This window comes from Myiozetetes cayanensis, unplaced genomic scaffold (genome assembly GCF_022539395.1).
Source record: "Myiozetetes cayanensis isolate MyiCay16 unplaced genomic scaffold, myiCay2020 scf4, whole genome shotgun sequence".
In the NCBI taxonomy this organism is placed as follows: Eukaryota; Metazoa; Chordata; class Aves; order Passeriformes; family Tyrannidae; genus Myiozetetes; species Myiozetetes cayanensis.
This window is the reverse complement of record NW_026087631.1, coordinates 7,721,825-7,741,977: the sequence shown is the minus strand read 5'-3', so window position 1 is coordinate 7,741,977 and position 20,153 is coordinate 7,721,825. Positions and strand designations below refer to the sequence as shown.

Genomic DNA, 20,153 nt, shown 5'->3' with positions numbered 1-20,153 from the left:
AATCAGGAGGAAGATGGGATCCTCTTCCACAGTTCTGATTTTAAATTTTGTAAGACTCAATACTGTGGCCAGGGATTAAGTAAAATGTGTATGAGGAGACAGAAGGGACAGAAAAGTGAAATTTTACTACTGACTTCTCATTTAATTTAAGAAGTGACCAGGAAGAAAAAGATTACATATATTTATATGTATATGTATATACATATATACACATATACATATAAAAATATGCAAAGATGGAAACAATATTTCTGTAAAGATCTCAAAGACTTAAAATAAAGGAAGGATCAAAGCAATAGCACATAACAGTACAAAAACTCCCAAGAATATACTTGATTGCAATTCTCATTCCATAATTTAACAACAGTTCGAAATCTGCTTGCATGAGTCCACAGAAGACACACTGGTAGTGAAATGAATAGAACAGATCTCTGGATACAAAGGTATGTTTACTCTTCCATGTGTTGTATATATATGCCATACTTAAAACATTTTCTTTTCACTACTTTTGAAAGACACAGACTGCACTGCAGGTATTTTGACTTTCTAGTGTAGCACAAGAGAGTTTTAGTTCCCATTCTGTAAAAGACTTCGAGGATTTGTCTCAGAGGATTTTTCACAACATTAGAAAAGCAAATAATTAAAATCTAAATTAGAAGCTTTCCTAAAGCTAATGTCATGAAGAATGAGCAATGTTCACAAATTATACTGTGATCTGCAAGTTATCAGGCAATGAAAAACCAGAAGTTTACATAAATGAAGTGACTGACATAACTATTAATTGCAAACCCCCTGCAACAAGGAGTGAAATTAAAAATCAGTAGTGAAAAGGGCATAAATCAGTAGTCAGTCTAAGAGATGAACCAACCTGGAAAAAGTGCAATTTTGTGCAGCTGGTCAGAGACCAATACAGCAAAATCAGTTCAAGATCAGTGATTCGTGATGAGATTCTCAAAACTATCTTGATAAATTCAGAATAAAAGTTCCAAGGTTACATTACTGCCTCTGGAAATCCTACCTCTGAAAACACTTGGTTCTGCTATCTGTGTCTTCTTCTCCAGACTACTGTCCAGCCACTTTATACACCAAACTGTATACTATTAGCACAAGATTTATTTTCACATGTGTAATTCCTTATGAACACCATGAAAATAAAAAGTCCAAACTTAAATCAAATTGGAATTGCATTTATTTTGCCTCAGTTGTATAATTTTTAAGATTCACCACTACTTATGTATCTGAAATACCATTTTGTCTCACAATAGCTTCTATATCTACAAATGTGGAAACCACATACAGTTTTGCATTAAAAAAAAAAAAAATCTACTGCTCAATGAGAGTCTGCAAAGAAGTAATAGTTCATGGTAACTCTTTCTTTCTGACCTGACTGTCAATACTGACCCACTGCTAAGAAACTACAACACAACTCCAAAGGAAAGGATGTGAGTTTCACATATAAAATTATATTTAATCTTTTGTGCAGACATTTGGTCTATAGATGAAAACCATTTCAGGGTAAATACTTACATATTGCTCAAAAACGCTTCAAGGAAAATAACAATTTATTTGAGACATGCCCTGAGCTATCTAGACTCCGTAATAGTGCAATGTTTGCAGCAGTGATGCCTGATTTCCCCCTGGCTTTTGCAAAAGAAACACAGTAACTGTTCACAGAGCTCCTAAATGGCTGACACACCACAGTATTATGCGCACTACAGCAATTCTTCCAGCTTTGCTAAGTTCCTCTCCATCCACTGGATATTGAGTTGAATTGTGTCAATTGCTTCTTTTACACAACGCAGCTGAGAACTCTCCTCTGACTTTGACTCAAAAAATGACTTCACCTGCATAGCAAAAGAAAGAAAGATAAAATTTTAATTAAACTCAATACTGGCCATACAAACATGTTCAGAAGCAAAGGTTATATATATATATATCTATATATATAGATATATATATATTGCAGGAAATCCATTTTTGAGAATCATTTGCACCTACGCAGTAAGCAAACCTCTCAAAGGAGATCCCAAAATGTAAGGAAAGCATTTCTGAAGGATACAGCAGCGGTAACTCATTTGGTTTCAATAAATTATTTCAGCAATAAACAGACATTCACTTAACAAATTCCTCACAAAGCCAACAGACAATACTTAAGAGTTCTGAAAAGGAGTCCTGCTCTGGTGACAAAGGAACTGGTTGTTGCAAGCAACCCTCTTCAGCATTCTGGAATGGTCCCCACATCCACTCATCATTTTAGCTGTCCATGCTAACACTTAAAACACTATAGATCAAACCACAAACAACTACCTCTACCAAATTATCTGAACAAAAACATTAGACTAAGTCTTAAACCATTCTTGACATATTAACTTCAAGGCCTTGCTAGGGAAGACAACAGAGCTTTCTAATAGCTATTAACCAGTTCTTAGCCAATACTCAACTCCTGCAATAACTCCTTGGTATTGCTGATGTTAAAAACAGCACGAAGAAATTTTTACAGCACAGTATCACATTCCAGAGATGCAGAAAGCATACCTTGTTTGCAAAATCTAGACCAAAACTGTACATGGATCAAATATTTATTTTGGGAGACAGTGTTCCAGTGAACAGGAAAACAAAACCATATAAACCGGTAACTGGGTTCAACTCTAAAACTCGACTCTGTCACAGACTCAGTAAATAATCTCTCATGTGTTTATGCATATATTTGCCATGTGTGAAATAGGAAAGCAATAGACGCATGCATCCTTGCAGAGGGGCCTCAAGGATATGAAAAACAGCTGAACATGCATTTTCCTCGTCCCTCAACTGAATGAAAACAGCATTGGCACTGCTCAAAGACCCTTCTGGTAGATTAAGCCACCAACCTCAAGTAGATGCGGCTTTGTTGCAAACTGAGAAGTTGACCAGCTAATGATATTCTGGATAGTATATGAGCCTAGGTGGAACCTGAAAGACAAGCAAATATTTTTATATAGGAGAGACTTTAAGATGCAGGTTCAGTATACCTACACATTGTTTTCTATTTCTATTTCTCCTTTTTTGTTTAGTAGTGGGAAATAATTAGAAGCACAAATTCAAGCTTACATATCTTATTTTTCAAAAGAAATACACGGAACTTTAGAGCAAAAGCCATGGAAAACTGACAAACTCTTATCACAGATCAAACAGTAAAGAACTGAGGACGCAACACAATGAATACCAAGATCTGTATTTTGTGGTATGTGTTCCAAAGCTCTACAGTAATTCAACCTGTAACCAGGTTTTGTTTCAACCAAAGTAACTCTTTAACTTCATAATTAAAGAGCTTGATAGAGCAGAAATTTTCATTGACTGGAAGCTTTTTTAGCAATGTAAAATTGTTTCAAGTCAAAGCTGAGATTTAGACAGAGAGGTTCCCACTACTGTTAGCTTTTTGAAGACTTGGGAGCCAGCTCTTCTGCTGGGTACCCTTCAAGTTAGGAAGAACACGTATTTCTGAAGCAAGTGAGATTTTTGGTTATTTGGCTTTGGGAGTGCTGTAAGAGGCACAAAAAATAAATGCTGAATTAATTCCATAAGTCTGCTTTTAAATACATTTGATCCACATAAACATCCTGCAACTAAAACAATCACCTTAGAGATGGCAACCTTTCAAGAGAAATTGAAATCAAGATTGTGTAGAATTACTGTGGGGTTCTAGGAAGCTCCAAAGTCCCACCAGCGACTGGTGAGACTGCAAAGCTTATGTGGCAAGTTTAATTTGTAAACTCAGATTTAAAAACGTGATTTACAATTTTAATACGAATCTTCTTACATGAATGCAACTATTTATTGTCTTATGCTGGAAAGAAACCAACAGGTGCTTTTGCCACTGTGAATTTGAAGTTTCAACTGCATCAAAAGCCTTACTTTTGTGTAAGCTTTTCCCAGTTCTCTTTGACAAAGTCCCAGGCCAGCAAATATCCAGGCAAACCCTGGCTAACAGTTCCTATGATATGTGAAAGCTCCTGTGACCTGATGACTTCTCCTTCGAGGCTGTTCTGCATTAGCCTAGGAGACAAAGCATATGAAAAGAGAGAGGAAAAATAAAATTAGTATTTTCAAATGGTTTTTCTAATAGTTCTCAATTAAGACAGAAAAAGACTACATGATACATCAAACAAGCACCTTCTGGCATCTGGAACACAGCAATGCTACATTTCATAACAACTGTACTTACTTAGCTTTAAATTCCAGAAATCAAGAGTGACCTTACCTCTAAACCAACTATCTGAATTTTCATAGCTGTTGGAAAAAGTGAAATAAATTCTAAAAGCTTGTTAAAGAAAAATAATATGTTGAAAAGTTAATAGAGGAAAGCTGAAGAATAAACTAGGAAAACTTGGTGTCCTCCATGCAGGATTGAGATTCAGTCTATAGAGGGGTGTTGGAGCATAATGTAAAGTCAATTTGCATCCAAAGAAAGAAAAAAAGAAGAGCAAAAGACATCAAATAAAAAAAAATACCCCAACCAGTTATTATTTTGGTCATAAAAATATACCAATCTTTTAAGGCTCTATAGAACAATCTGCATTTTTTAATTGTACCAAGAAATCTGAAATTTTGTGTTACTGGTAGGGCAAAGTCTTTGAGTTATATTTTTTTTCTCTTAATGCATATTTAGAATTTGGTCTTTTGTGCTGCTGTTACATAAATTATTTTTAAGTGAAAAATATCGATTCTTCATGTGTATGGAAGCCTGTGCAAAACATGAGGATGGGTTTTCTTTAGCAGTCAGAAATTTTTTCAACAATAGAGAAAAGATAATGTACTTTGCGAAGAAGATTTTTAATGCTTTTAATTTACACAGCATACAACTTTTTGTCTCCTTCATACCAGATCAGTTTTCTGGCATCCTCTGTGCTGGCCAAGGCTTCAATCATTTTGCTTTTCTCTGCTTCAGAAACTGAAGAGGAGTACATCTTTAGGAGGAATTCCCAGCCATCACTAGTTTTGGCTCCAACTGTAAATATGGCTTTCATAACATCACTAGGCAGACTACAGGGAAAAACAAAAGCAACAAAACAAACAAACAAAAAAAGGGGACATAAAAATGCTCATCTGAGAAAAGAAGGAAAAGAAGTCACAAAATTAAAGGATTAACTTGAAATTTAATTCTTTAGCAATTGTTAAAGTTTGCTGGACTGAATTCATGCTGGTCTAATACTTTTACTCATTAGGAAAAAGAAAATTATGCCAGTCACATGAAAACATGCTCAATTGTACAAAAACAGAGTAATTTTCTATGGCTCAAGATGCACATGAATCCAGAACAGAATGAATTCTGAAAGATAAAAAGGTGTGCTCTGACATTGCTGCTAAGTAATCCTCCTTCATTCAGCATGCAGCTTAGGAAATGCAGATGGAAGCAATTTGTGGATGCTTTTGCAGTCACACTTCAAGAGAGTGGAGACAAAGTCTAGCACAGTGTCCCTCTCATCTTAAAAGAGCAATCATTTTTATGTATGGAACAGTAAAAGACAGAATGAAGTGCTTTATCAATACTCGTGGTGGTGGTGGTGTGGTGGTTTGTTTTTTTTTTCTGATTGTTCTATTTGCTGTGGTGTTCTCCCCCAATACAACAGCAGCAATCAAACAGGAAAACAGACAGATAAAAGAACTTGAAGCTCAGTTTTTGTGGTACCTTACTGTTCCATTGGACTTCATCCACCTCTCAAACATCTCTGTGGCCGTTGTTCTACAGTTTCTTATATCATGGGTGCAGGCAAAAGCTAGCAGTGTCGAGCGGAGTTCTCGTTCAGACAAGGTCCCATCATCTGTCCAACGCTGTTGATCGATTTTATCTCCAAGTAAGTGCTCTATCCTATGCTAAAAGAGGAGAAAATTACCAGCAATAGCTAATTCCTTGAAAAACGATTTTCTACACACAAAATTAGTCTAAAAAAAAAAAAGAAAAAAAAAAGAAAAAGTCAAAATTTAGAACTTTGAAAGCTAAACATGGTAGTTTTTCATCTGTTTATTCCAATTTAGACGTGCCTGCCATTCCTTACCTGTAGAAAGTATCTGATACCACACAGATCTGAAAGATGGGCAAATGGAAACTGAAGACTACTCTTCAAGCCACGGTTCAGACTTGCTTGTAATCAGCTCACCACCTCAACTAACTACAAGTTCTGTATGTTTAACTGCTTTTATCTTCACCAAGTGACAGTTAATAATACCTTAGGTTAGCACAAAGAAACAACTTTTATCTACCTACAGGCTGAGCACCCTTCAGTTTTGCAGTTCTGCAACTTGCCAAAACCACAGTCAGGCGTCCGACCAGCTACCACACCTCAGCTGAAATTACCTCAACAGACACTGCACTGCAAACCACAGCCAGCTTGGGCTGTTTATCACAGCAGACGCGTAAAACCTTTGAAATAATTCTAAATAAGGAAAATTGTTATAACAGTGCTTTTTATTTCTTATGTTTCCTTAAGTATTCACTAATTATCCATACCTACCGTAAAGAAAAAAACATCTGGTATTTTATCTAATAACTTAATAATTTTCCTTACAGGGTACACCCCTTTACTGACGTTTTACAGTGTAAAGCAGCAAGGAGCATTTTCAACCAGCAGATGAATATAGAGAAGAAGCTTCATAATAAAAAGGTAAACAGAGAAATGAAAAACATTCTCACCAAGAACTGAGACTGCAGTATTGATTTCACTGCTAAGTATGTAACACTATATGGTATTAATCTATCACACAACTGGAATGGTACAATGACAACCATTCATGTATTCCTATTTTTACAGAAAATAGTTTTGTTTTTTTTCCCTGCCTCTACACATAGCGATTAGATCTCTAACCACTCTAATATTTGTGGATAACTTTACTGTACAAGGAAAATGTCATGGACTCTGTCGAACTACGTATCTGTACTACACCGATCTTTATAGGCACTGTAAGATAAGCCCAGACACCACTGTGTTCCCACTGCACTACACTTCCTACAAAACGTTTTGGGACACGTGGGTATGGTGTGGAAATGGGGGGAGGGCAGGAAGGTAGTCCAAGAAATGTAGCATTTCAGTAAGAGATCATTAACAAAAGCAGGCAAGACTGGCAACTCTCCAGAATCCCCATCCAACTTAGTGAAATTACTGTATACATTCAACAGTCAACACTTAAAAAGATAATGTAACTACATCACACTGCATCACAGCTAATTATTTCAAATTACAATTTACAAAAAGCTAAGACATACCATGACTCGTGCTGCCAGTTGTTGTTCACCCTTTTTGTCTAAAAGGTTGTATATGTGACTCAGCTGAGACAAAGCTTGTGTGAGCGGTGCAGCGCTGCTCTCCTTGTTAAGGTAATCAATCAGCTCAAAGGCCGTTTCCAGAGACGCTCTTCCTAGACTTTGGGTCAATTAAAAGGAACATGTCATGGATTATAAAACAAAATTGCTCCCTGAAACAAGATCAGAAGTGATGCTTTCTACTACATTAACAGAGAGACAAGTGAATAGAGGGAGTGACATAACAAACGATTTACATGTAGAGGTTTTCACATTTTAACTTCAGTAAGATTGCAGAAAAGCAGCAATAGCTACTAACATGCCTTCAAGTGTGGCAATGATGTCTAAAAATGTTTATCATAATATCAGATACAGGTAGCACCTTCCAAAGAGATCATCCAGAATGCTCAGTCTCACCTGCTCTGACAGTGGTGGTGAAAGGCATGAGAGAGATCCAGGAAAAAATTGAAGGAAAATAGCTTACTTTTCTAAGTGGAGCATTAATTGACAGAGTACAGAAAAAGAGTCTGCTAAGCAGATGATCACTTACTAAAGAAAAGAGTGTCTTCCTGAAACAGAACCTATTGTGTGGTTCTATATAATGCAAATAAACAGATCATGCTATAAAACACAGGCAGATAATATCAGGCAATATCTAGTACCAACAGAGAAGCATCAGTGAAAGAACTTGAAAAAAATAGTAGTGAATGGTGAACAGTTCCAATAAAGGTAACAAAGACTGAATTAAAAACTTTTCTACAGCAGTTGTCTCTAGAAACTAAACATGATCTTCTTTGAATTCAAAAAAACTTTAAACACATATTTAATATGTTTTCCAGTATGCAAGTCTCACCCTGCAAGGCTGAAAATATTGTTGATCAAGTTGGCTCTGTCTTTAGGACTCAAAGCAGTGTGGTTTTGTTTCAACAGATCAGTGAGTGTTTTCCAGTCTTCAGCATAGTGTACCATGTAATAGCCATTCATGTCCACATTGAATTTTATCCATTCCACCTCTTCTGGAAGTTCAATGACAGCTAATGGACAGACAACCAGTTAGCAGCAGAAACAAATATTCAACAATTGTTTGTTCAAATCCAAGTCTATGAAACAGACTAGATCCAGAGAGACAATAAATTCTTTTACACCAACTATTTTCTCCTACTATGACGAAGGAACAGACAGTACAGAGGTTTCACAAGAAGGTTGAAGAATTCCAGGTTGTATTTCTTTCTCCTTCTTCCTCCATCTGATTGAATGAAGAGTATCACAGCCTGCCCTGTGTTGCATCCATGCAGGTAATTACTTGGTGCAATAATTTTTCTCCTGTCCAGCCCTTCTTTCAAACAGCCTCATCTCTCTTATCCACTTTCATAGAAATGCAGATACAGATATCTACACTCACACACAAAGAGCAGTTACATGTATCATATAAAGGAGGGGAGAAATGGAGATGGCCTTAAGTAGATGAAAGGTCACACTCTAATTTCTGAGTCAACTGGACACAAGAAGGGAGGCTTTTGTAGAAAGTTCTTCCTTTCAGTTGATTCCATAATGACTTGCAAAACCATCAATTTGCACAGGACCTACAAGGCCTTTGAAATTTAATAAATATTCTACACCAAACCCTTTTGTACATCTCTCCTACTCTCGTATCCTCCACATCCAACTTTCTACAGTGAATGAGGAATTCTTATGATGAACATGAGACTACCAACAGGGCCATTTAAAGTGAAACAAAAATGATGAAATCAGGCTACTTACTTACTAGTTCTAATAAGATCAAGAACACATTCAATTAAAGAGCTTTGTTTTTCCATTTTGATAACTCGTAACCTTTTTTTTCTAAAAACTCCATCTCAAATGAGAAAGAATAGCTTAAAGACTTTGTAAAACTAACGTCAGAATGACATAAAGCAAAATATTTACCTTATTTTTAGCATGTCTAATGTTATTTTAGAGGGGTGGCAGTTTGTAAAAAATCAGTAAACAGTGAAAATGCCAAGATCAACTCTAAGAACTTGATTTAAAATTTGTGTAGTTTTATCTCAAATATTAGAGGTGTGAAATAGGTTTATGAATTAAATATAACTCCCAGTTAAATGCACTGCCTAGTAACTTTAATGGTGCAGAGGGATGGTGGGGAGAGAAGAAAATACATCATTATATGCAAGGTCATGAGTCAGACCAGCTTCAGTCAAATGCAAAAACCTATGTATGTCAGTGGAAAGAAATCACAGAATTGTTTGGGTTGAAAGGGACCTTAAAAATCATCTAGTTCCAACCCCCCCCACCTCCTCCATTAGAGGAGGTTGCTCAGAGCTGGTCTTGAACACTTCCCAGGGATGGGGCATCCACAACTTCTCTGGACAACCTATGCCACTGTTTCACCACCCTCAGAGTAAAGAATTTTTTCCTAATATCTAATCTAAACATGCTCTCTTTCAGTTTGAAGCCATTTCCCCTTGTCCTGCCACTACAGTGTAAGTATCTCCCCATCTTTTCTTGTAGGCCCCCTTTAGGTCACCCGCAGAGCCTTCTCCTCTCCAGGCTGAGCAAACCCAACTCTCTCAGCCTTTCCTCACACAAGACTGCTCCATCCCTCTGATCAACTCTGGGGCCCTCCTCTGGACTTGGTCCAACGCATCTATGTCCTTCTTGCGCTGAGGACCTGAGTCAATGATTTTAGCACTACATAAAAGTCTATAGTAATGGTTCATTCGGTAAAAAAATAAAACAGGGCTGAATAAAAGAGGTCCCATAGACTAGCAATTTAGGATTGAAATCAACCACTGCACCAAAACCAGAGCGTGTATGTGAAAAGATCTAAAGGTTTCAACTTCAACAACAGCATTCTCAAAAACCTCGTATGTTCCAGATACAATATTTTCTTACACAATTAAATAAAATGAGTAGTATTTCAGAGGAACTACATTTCCTGAAATTTCCCCAACCTGGCTGAGCTACTCTCACATTACTTGCTCTCTAAAGGACGTAGAGTTTGAGAGATTTTCTGTATGCACCGTGATTAAAAGAGTACAGGCTTTTACAAATTTCAAACCTGTGCTACTGTTCCAGTTGCTGTCATTTATTTGTACACATAATGTTATAGGGAACCACCTCTCTAATGATGACAACATCAGCAGTGCCTGCCTCCAGATCTTTGGAATTATTTTGCACTCTGTATGTACTCACCTTCAGTCCTTACACAAGGGTGTGCTCAGAAAAAACATAAATCTACAACACTTAAGTTAACTTGCTACTAAAGCTTTAAGTCACGTACCTGACTTTTGATCCAGTAAAAATGCATTAGTACAGTGGGTGAAGTTGCACCTACTTGTTACGTAAGTGAGAGGAATATGCCACAGATAACTGCAAAGGAAAACAAACATTTACTGACATATTACATACATATTATCTGTCTGGAAGGGCTTGGTTTTTTTTTAACTTAAGCATTTTTATATATAATGCTAGAACCACTGAATGCTGTGTAAAGCAAAGAAGTGCAAATCTCACTTGCATAATCAGAATACAATAAATGAAAAAATGCACAGCATGAACAGCAATTATTTTTTTATTCCCATCATGTTGAGAAGAGGGTAAATTTCACAGAACACCTTGGGTTGATTAAGTGACCTTTTATGGTTGTCTAGTTCAGCTCCCCTGCAAGGAGCAGGGACATCTTCAGCTGGATCAGGTCACTCAGAGCACCATCCAGCCTGGTCCTGAATATTTTCAGGGATGGGGCATCAACCACACCAGTGTTTCACCAGTCTTCTTGTAAAAATATTCTTCCTTATATCTAGCCTAAATCTACCCTCTTTTAGTTTAAAACCATTAACCCTTGTCCTATTGCTACAGGCCCTGCTAAAAAGTACATCCCCATCTTTCCTTTAGGTACTGAAAGAACGCAGTGAGGTCACCCTGGAGCCTACTGTTCTCCAGGCTGAACAGCCCAAACTCTCTGTCTGTCCTCAAAGAAGAGGTGTTCCATGCATCTGATCAGTCTTGTGGCCCTCCTCTGGACTCATTTCAACAGGTCCATATCTTTCCTTCACTGAGGACCCCGGAGCTGGATGCAGAGTTCCAGGAAAGGGTCTCACAAGAGCAGAGCGGCAGAATCCCCTCTCTTGCCCTGCTGGCAACGCTGCTTTTGATGCATCCCAGGACACAACTGGCTTTCTGGGCTGTGAGTGCACACTACTTGCACCACTTCTCCCATCTTCTCTGCAGGGCTGCTCTTCATCCCTCAGCCTGTACTCATACCAGGGCTTGCCCCAGCCCAGCTGCAGCACCTTGCACCTGGTCTTGCTAAACCTACTGAGAAAGTTTGCCAAGGACACTAAGCTGGGAGTAGTTGTTGACTCCCTCAAAGGCAGGGAGGTCCTGCAGAGAGACCTCAACAAACTGGAGGGCTGGGCAGTCACCAACTGTATGAAGTTTAACAACAAGTGCCAGATTCTGCACCTGGGATAGGGTAACTCTGTGTATGTACAGACTAGAGAACAAGATCCTGGAGAGCAGGGAAGCCAAACAAAGGGTGGCTACAGTCACTTCACTTCTTCTGCCTGGAGGAGACTGAGGGAAAAGCTCACTGCAGTCTACAACTTCCTTGTGAGGGAAGGAGGAGGGGCAGGCACTGATCTCTTCTCTGTGGTGACCAGTGACAGGACCTGAGGGGATGGCATGAAGCTGTGTCACAGGATGTTTATGTTAGATATTCTAAAGAGGTTCTTCACTCAGAGTGTTTCTGGGGACTGGAATGGGCTACCCAGGCAAGTGGTCATAGCAGAGTTCTAGAAGCGTTGGGACAACACTCTCAGGCACATGGTGTGATTCTTGGGGTTGTACTGTGCAGGGCCAGGAGCTGGGCTTTGATGATCCTTGTGGGTCCCTTCCAACTCAGGAGATTTTAGCATTCTATGACACCTCCTGAGGTTCACATGGGCCCACTTCTCAAGCTTGTCCAGTCCCTCTGGATGGCACCCCTTCCCTCAGGGATATCAACTGCACCACTCAGCTTGGTGTCATCTGCAAATCTGCTGAGGGTGCACTCGATCCCACTGTGTACATCACTGATGAAGATTTCCAATCACACCGGACCCAATAAGGACCCCTGACGGACAGCACATTTTCTAGTACTTCTTTCTCAGTTCCAGCATGCTAAGTAGCTTGTCCAAAATCATATGGACAGGAAACTTCTGGCTGTATCAGAAATTCATTCAGTATTATTTTCACTTCAGTCCAATGTTCTGTTTTCCTGAAATTTTACAAAATTTTATTAAAAAAAAAAAGAAAAAAGAAATGATTGAAGTACTAGACTCGAATTCCAAATCATGGTAATATAAACCATAATTAATTGCACACCACAAAGGCTTTCTCTGAACTGCAAGCTGGAAGAATAAATGCTAAGGAGGATCAAAAAGATAATAAGGACTTGGCTCTTTAGAGAAAATACTTTGAGTGGGATGAAACAAGTTGCACACATTCATTTAACTTTGACAGGGACCCCGTCTGTGTATGACTCATATGTAATGCTCTTCTTCAAAACCTTTTCATGCACGACCCAAATTAAGATTAACAAGAAAAGAAAAGTTACTAAGCCTAACAATCCTTCCCTTCTTCCATTACCTTTCAACCACACATTGCTTTTCTTCCTCCACATATAAAAATAAAACAGGGTCCTGTAACTTCCTACTTTTCAAGAAATAAATGTCCTTCACAGGCCTAGCTTTCTGCAAGATGATACAAAGGACTCAGCTCCTGTTAAAACTGCAAACAGCTGAATAAGACTAGCAAAATCCCAAAAGGATTCACGTTTGCACATTTTAGTTTGTTATAAAACACTGTTGAGGTTCATGATGTAAGTTATATTTGTAGCAAACTAAATTTTAAAATCAGCAACTGCCACATCTTTGCTTCTTCAGTATTTGCATATGTACTTCCTGTCGGGTTTCAGTACAATGGATATTGCCTCTGTTATACAATCAGGCATTTGTTGTCATGTGGTACTGCCATCTTAACATTTTGAAGCCAAAGCAGCTTTGATTCTAGCTTCTCTATCCTCCTCTAACAAAGCCCAAGATGTGAACTGAATTTTGGCAGGAAGCAGCAGAGGCTCCAAAGCAGGGCATATGCATCTGTAACTTATATAAACTTCGGCAACCTGCCTTCCTTCACATTCTCGTTATTCACATAAAACTTTCTTAAATTACAAGAAACCTTTACCAACAAGATCTGCCTTTGGCATTAAAAGCCAATTCATTATGTCAAGCTTTAAAGCTTCAGGAAAGGAAACTCAGATTACAAAGGATGTCACAGACTCTTACCAGTTGCTTGGGTGGAAACAGACATGGCCCTTCAGGCAGGTATTAGATGTGTGAATTTCTGTGCCAAATTCTCTATTATTACCTGCCTTCAAAGAAAACACTAAAAGCCCTGATTACAAGTGAGAAAGATGTACAAGATTTAAGACAGATATCTGCAGCTGGTTTCAATGGATAAAAGGCATTAAGGAGGTAATAACCTTGCATCTGATGTCCAATTTTCCGGTTCCACGCGATACAAAAATTTCTCTTGTTGTACAGAAACAGTCTTTCCCTTTCGGACAACCGTGACCAAAGGAAATCCTTTATGCAGAATCCAAGTCTTCATCATTTTTTTCACATCTAGCGTTCCATTGGTAATCTGTAAAAACAACCACAACATAACAAGAAAATAGCACATGGAGAACACTTACTTCTTTCTTAAATTACCAATTAAGTTGTAGCATGATTTTGCATCTGTAAACAATTTGACAGTGATCTTGTAAATTTCATAATTCAATAATTTTATTTTAAGTTGAGGGAATCCTAGTCAAGCAGTGGAAAGACAGATTGGAAACACCAGGTAGGTTGAACTGGTATGTAATAAGCGTGGAGAGAATGTTACAAAATGGAAAGTTACAGTAAGTTCCCAAGCTCCCTCTTACTCTTCCTCATTCCTTATTGTTATGATGACATTATGTGACTATTTCAGGTTGCAAAATCTTCTTTTAATTATGAAATGAGTAACAGAAATTGAAATTAAGTGACAGTGTTTGTACCACAAAAACTACATACGCTTTGGAACTCTGTTTTTGGTTTGGGTTTTTTTTTTTTCCCCCTCCCACTTAACAGCATTTGAATAGCTTAACCTTCAGCCTTTTCTAGTCTCCCAGGAACTGTTTGTACTACAACATCACCATTAAGGACAAGTACTTCATAATGTCTACATATTTCTTTATTAGCAGAGATCATCATACACCCAGAAAAAGATAGTATGCCCCCTAACTTGCAAAAATATCGTTTAGGCTGAGCTATCAGGAATACAGGAAAAATATTATATCATTATTCAAGTTACATTTAATTTTCACCAACCTCTACTGTGTCTTTCTATCTAGTTTACCTCATTGGCATCTTACTGCACACTGTTCTCTGTTCAAGCCAGGAACAACATATAGAGTCCAACCTCATGGGAAAATACCACCTTATTTATGTAAAGAACAACTATAAACTTCAAATAGGAGTTTTAATTCCAGGGAAGCAACTCTCTATCAAAAGCTCCAAATTCAGAGAATTTGAAAACTACATGTTTTTATTTCATTTTTTACATACTCCCCCAAAACCACTCTTGGCTAAATCATCTTTCTCTATCTTATTATCACAAGCTTTAATTGTTACTACATTAATGTTACCCACTGTTCATTACCCAAAGGCTGGCAGAAAGGTTTGTGTCTAATCTGTACAGAGACATCAATAAATTTGGAATTTGCTCCACTGAAATAATTCTACTCCCATATAGAATCCTTCTCAGTCACCTGAAATTAAACCAAGTATTAGAAATATAGGTGTATAGTCCACCTTAGCAACAATGTATAGACAATAATTTATTTTATTGACATCTCTTCTTTGAACAGCACTTTCTAACTCCAATGAAAGCAACACAAGAAATGGATTTCATTCTTCTTCCTTCTAGGTAAGGTATACTAAAGTTCCCCTGCCGTATTACAGATTTTTCTTTTATTGAGCATGCAGTTTTCTCATCTTCACTACAACTATGATTGACAGGGATGGCTTCTGTTCCATTTCCACACAGGTTAAGACTTAAGAAATGATTGTGCGTTTTGCTGTGCGAAAAATTCATGCAAAAATTTATGTTCAAAGAAAACGGCACTTCTATGGTTTGAATTTTCAAACTCATTCAGTCTAGGCACAGAGCAAAATGTGAGCAAAAGGGAAAAAGAGCCAGTCAGTCTGCTGAATATCACAGATTTGTTTTTACTATTATACTATAAATATGGGAAACAACTGAAAAGCATACCAACTACCTTGATACATGATAATACTAATGGTTTAATTGTCACAAGGAAGACTCAGTGATGTAGTACACTTCTAAAACAGAGAACAATCAAGAAGTCCAGACAGAGTTATGGCCTCTTGAAAATGAAATATTTTTGTTTCTTTTTCTTTCTTTTGGTAAAACTTTAAGCAGTCCTGGGCACTGGCTAGAGTCCAAGGGCACTAATAATGGTATCAATCAACTCAAAGATCAGATAGGAGCACAGTAGTTTGTGTCAGCTACTCACTTTCATCTAGTTCCTATAATTTTCATTATTCAGGAATCTACTGGGGGAAAATATTAATAAGAAAAAACTCTTTACCCCGTTCCTTAAATGGATGGACTTTTCATACAAGAACAGTGAAAATAATCAGACATGAAGCCTGCCTAGATTTTACTGTTCATCAGGAGAGTCTGGCTCAGAATTTGACGGGGAAAGACCATGAGAAAGCAAGGGGAAACTATGAATTCAAGGTATAAAAGGAAAAATACCAGGACAGAAAGAATACCAAAACAAAGGAACATGGACAGTACATTTCGGTAAATTAGGAGAGGCACCAGGTGAAAACTGGTGGAAAGAAAGTAGTGCAGAAAATTTGGCACCTTCTCAGGGAAGCAAAAGTAATAAAAGCCCAAATGTAAACTAACCCACTGCAATACCACAGGGGATATGAAAGTGTAGGTTATGTGAAAACACAAAATGAACAGCACTAATACTCACATGCAAAAAACCCCACAAAATAAACCAGACTCAGTCACAAAATGACATGTATCCAGAAAAGGACAGAGGAAAAAGCAAACAACTGTAAGCAGAAGCAAAAAAACATATAAAGAACCAGTTGGTGGACTCCTGCACACAGAAGGGTAACTTCCATCAGATAATGCTAGTAAATTCCAGACGCCAGCAGGAATTTGGTAATTATTAAATGAGCACCAAATACAAAGGGTTGTTTCTCATTAAAATAGGAAATACACACTGAGCTCTGACACCAGATGTTACTAAGTCTGCTGAGTGTGATTCACTTAGCAATGCTAATACAGGTGGGTGAAGCAATCCTAGAGCTGATAACAGTTACTTTTCACTTTTAAAAAATGATAACTGAGGTTGCAAAAGACTGGAGAAAGAAGTCTGCTGAGTGTGCAGAAAAGCTGAAGGTATCCCATGGGCAAAGAGTAGGGTAATAATAATAAAACCAACAACTCTTCTGAGCCAGGGAGACCGTCAAAGCAAGTAATCTGAAGTTTGAGGATGACTCCTTTCCTATGGTGTACTAACATTAAAGTCCTGCATCTAATTACAGTTAAGCTCTCACATTAATTAAAAGTAAGGCATCTGTGTGGTCTCCCTAGACACTCTGTGTGGATACAACCTTGTGGTGTGTTCTCTATGCCTGTATGACTGAAGATGGCTGGTCAGGAAGCTCCACTTTGAAAGGCTGAGGAAAGTCTGTTTTGCCTGATAAAAATCACTATGCCACCAGAAGAGTTCTCTGTCACAAGAGAGTCACAGATTGATACCAGTAACAGTCAATCACTAGCTGGCAAACTAATGGCTGATTATGAGTAAACACACCTGTGACAGCTGACAATAACTAAGAGACTCCAGTTCTGCGGAAATTCAAATATCATAAGGTAGATGCCAAGAATCAAAACAAAATAATAAGTTAGTATCCTGCCTAGAATTCAGCTTCTGTGAGGGAACCTCACATGTATTTCAGAGATTTTAATGCTTCCCGTGCAGTGTACACAGACACAGTGAAATCTGTTCCCTTATACAACTAGCTTGACACTCCCTGGGTGTACTCATCAGCTCTTGCTTGTTGGGATCACTGTTTCTCTTGCAAACATTCACTCCCTCTTGCACACTTCCCCTGTTCCCCTCTTCCACTCTCCCTCCCTCCTCCCCCCTCTCCTCCTCATGTCCTAGCTCCCTTGAACTCTTCTGCCCTCCACCCCTTCCTTGCTCTCTCTACCTTCAACCTCTCTTCACAGAATCACAGAACCATTCAGGTTGGAAAAGACCTCTAAGATCACCAAGTCCAACCTATGACTGAACACCACCATGTCAACTAAATTACACCAGTGTTTCTTCCTGAACACCTCCAGAGACGATGACTCCACCACCCCCCTGAGCAGTCTCTTCCAATGCTTAACCACTCAGTGAAAAAATTCATCCTGATGTCTAACCTGAACCTCCCCTGGCACTGCTTGAGGCTGTGTCCTCTTGTCCTGTCACTAGTTGTCTGGTTGACCCCCCCCGGTTAAACCCTCCTTTCAGGTAGTTGTAAAGAGTGATAAGGCCTCCTCTGAGCCTCCTTTTCTCCAGGCTAAACAACCCTAACTCCCTCAGCCACTCCTCGTAGGACTTATCTTCCAGACTCTCCACCAGCTCCACTGCCCTGACTCACTCCAGCGCCCCACGGTCTTTGCTCTCCTCTGCCCAAGCCCTTGCCTTCCTGAGCCCTACACACCCACTTCAAAATCAGACACAGCCTTTGCCTGCCTAGCAGTTTGAGAGCAGCTGAACTAAACTGCTCCCTACAATCTGTTTTCCTAAAATTCCAGCACCGCTTGTTGAAACAGAAGCTATCACTGAAACAAAGTTAGAGAGTAACCCAAGATCTTTGTGGAGGTTGGGCTCAGGCTATAGCGTGAAAGCAAATTTTGTCCTGCATTTGATTACTTTCACTCTGGTCTTAACACACTACCAACGTAATTCTAGAGAGTACTGACAGGTCCACACACGTGGATATGCATTGTACACGCATGCACACCCACTCAAAATGCTTTTTCGGGATGATACTCACTATAGTCCCTAGCAGCTACAGGGATCTCCATATCTATATGACAGAACTTTGGAATAGGATGAGCAGAAACTTCAGACTTGCAGTTTATTATCCTATTTCTTTCATAAGCAACGAAATAAATAAAAATTTATGACACTCATACAGAAATTAAAAAAAAAAAAAGGATAAAGAAAAGAACAGTGTGCCAAAATCCATACCTCATTCATGCTGTCCCAAAAGTCATCACTCCGAGCAGTTCCATAGTTGTGATTATGCAAGTATACCTCAATGCCAGCTCGGAAAACATCCTTAGTGAGATAATGCTTCAGCATCAAAAGAAGTGAAGCCCCCTGCAGGGAGAAAAAAAAGAAAATAAATTAGTAAAGTGAAGTTACAGAACCATTTAAAGCATCTCCATATTATAGCTATTTCACAGTAGAAGAATAACTCAGAAGCTAAGAGATTTTATTCCAAACAATATCATTTGAATAATTTCCTTAAACTCAGTTATTATTATTTTCTATTTCTATTTTTTTTTTTTTAATATTTAATAAATTCCAAATACAGTTAAAAAAAGACTAATACAGCTTGAAAATTTTTCTCAGCTGTTTTGGAAAAAAAATATTTTAAAGGCTCAGATTACACTTACACAACAGGCTCATTGAACCTGACATTTTTTCTATTTAACATCATCTGAAAAACATTGCCTTCTTACTGATAACTCTCTTCTAACTGCCCTTTTTCATTACCAATACTCATCTGTACAGTAAAAACTGCACTTGTGAGACAGTGTTTAACAGTCATATGATCTGCAGTTATACCAAAAACCTGAAAGTAAAAGAAAAAAAATGAGATACACTAGGTAGGCTGGAGCTGAACTGACCAGAGAAGGACAAGTGCATTTTGACAAGTGTTTAAAATGTTTTGTAAAAAAAAAAAAAAAAAAAGTAACTGAGTACTTTCAATATCAAAAAGGCCATGAATTGTTCTCACACATTCCATAATCAAGTTCTGGAATTTCAGTAACTTCTTAACTGAAACTGGAGCCTGCCTGGTTATTCACTATTATTGAACTGCAGGAATAGCCCTTACTGTACTTTTTAATAATATGGTCATATTTTCCTCTCCTTCATGCATCCATGCTTAAACTACAGCTCTGCCACTTTGTTTCTCTTACTGTCCTATCCTTACAAACACTGTTGTTGCAGGTGGATTTTGTTCTGAATTTTTGTTTTTGGGGAACATTTCCATTCAAATTACATAGAGAAGCTTCAGTTGGGCCACCAGGTAAACTGAAAATCACAGATCTCTGTTCTTGTAGTTCACAAAACAGAGTCCAAAATAAACGGAAGCACATCGCTATCGTAGGCCTATCTGGCATCTCAGACTACTGAAGGATGCCAGACAACATGTGTTGATCAGTTGAGACTTGCAAAGAGAAAATCAGAGGGGACAAACCAAGACTGTCATGGGAACTGCATTCCACCAAGCAGATGAAGAGTTAGTATTTGATTATTTTCTTGTAAACACTAGCTGTCCCCATGGTTTCTAATTAAATCAAAGCATAAGATAGCGATGGAAAAAATGTCAGCTAATCCAAAACATACAGAAGGCTTTTCTCCTACACTACCAAAATCAGGGGACACAGAATATAAAACCTGGGACAGTGTGAATAAAAACTTTGCAAATACATGTATTTCTTCTCTTATGCATTTTTATGTGAGGCACTGTGAAGTTTC

The 20,153-nt window shown here is 38.2% G+C and overlaps 1 protein-coding gene across 2 annotated transcripts in view; it reads right to left on the bottom strand.

Moving 5' to 3' along the window:
• Positions 1-1,166: 1,166 nt before the first annotated feature.
• Positions 1,167-20,153, bottom strand: part of LNPEP (leucyl and cystinyl aminopeptidase) — a 55,229-nt gene continuing 36,242 nt past the window's right edge. For both annotated transcript variants that reach the window (XM_050329065.1, XM_050329066.1), the window contains 10 exons: positions 18,633-18,764; positions 13,797-13,957; positions 10,554-10,642; positions 8,127-8,307; positions 7,238-7,394; positions 5,666-5,850; positions 4,858-5,019; positions 3,892-4,032; positions 2,868-2,949; positions 1,167-1,844 (listed from right to left, as the gene is read on the bottom strand). In XM_050329065.1, the coding sequence (XP_050185022.1) occupies positions 1,713-1,844; positions 2,868-2,949; positions 3,892-4,032; positions 4,858-5,019; positions 5,666-5,850; positions 7,238-7,394; positions 8,127-8,307; positions 10,554-10,642; positions 13,797-13,957; positions 18,633-18,764 (1,422 nt within the window). In that variant the 3' untranslated portion in view covers positions 1,167-1,712. The remainder of the gene's footprint in view (positions 1,845-2,867; positions 2,950-3,891; positions 4,033-4,857; positions 5,020-5,665; positions 5,851-7,237; positions 7,395-8,126; positions 8,308-10,553; positions 10,643-13,796; positions 13,958-18,632; positions 18,765-20,153) is intronic.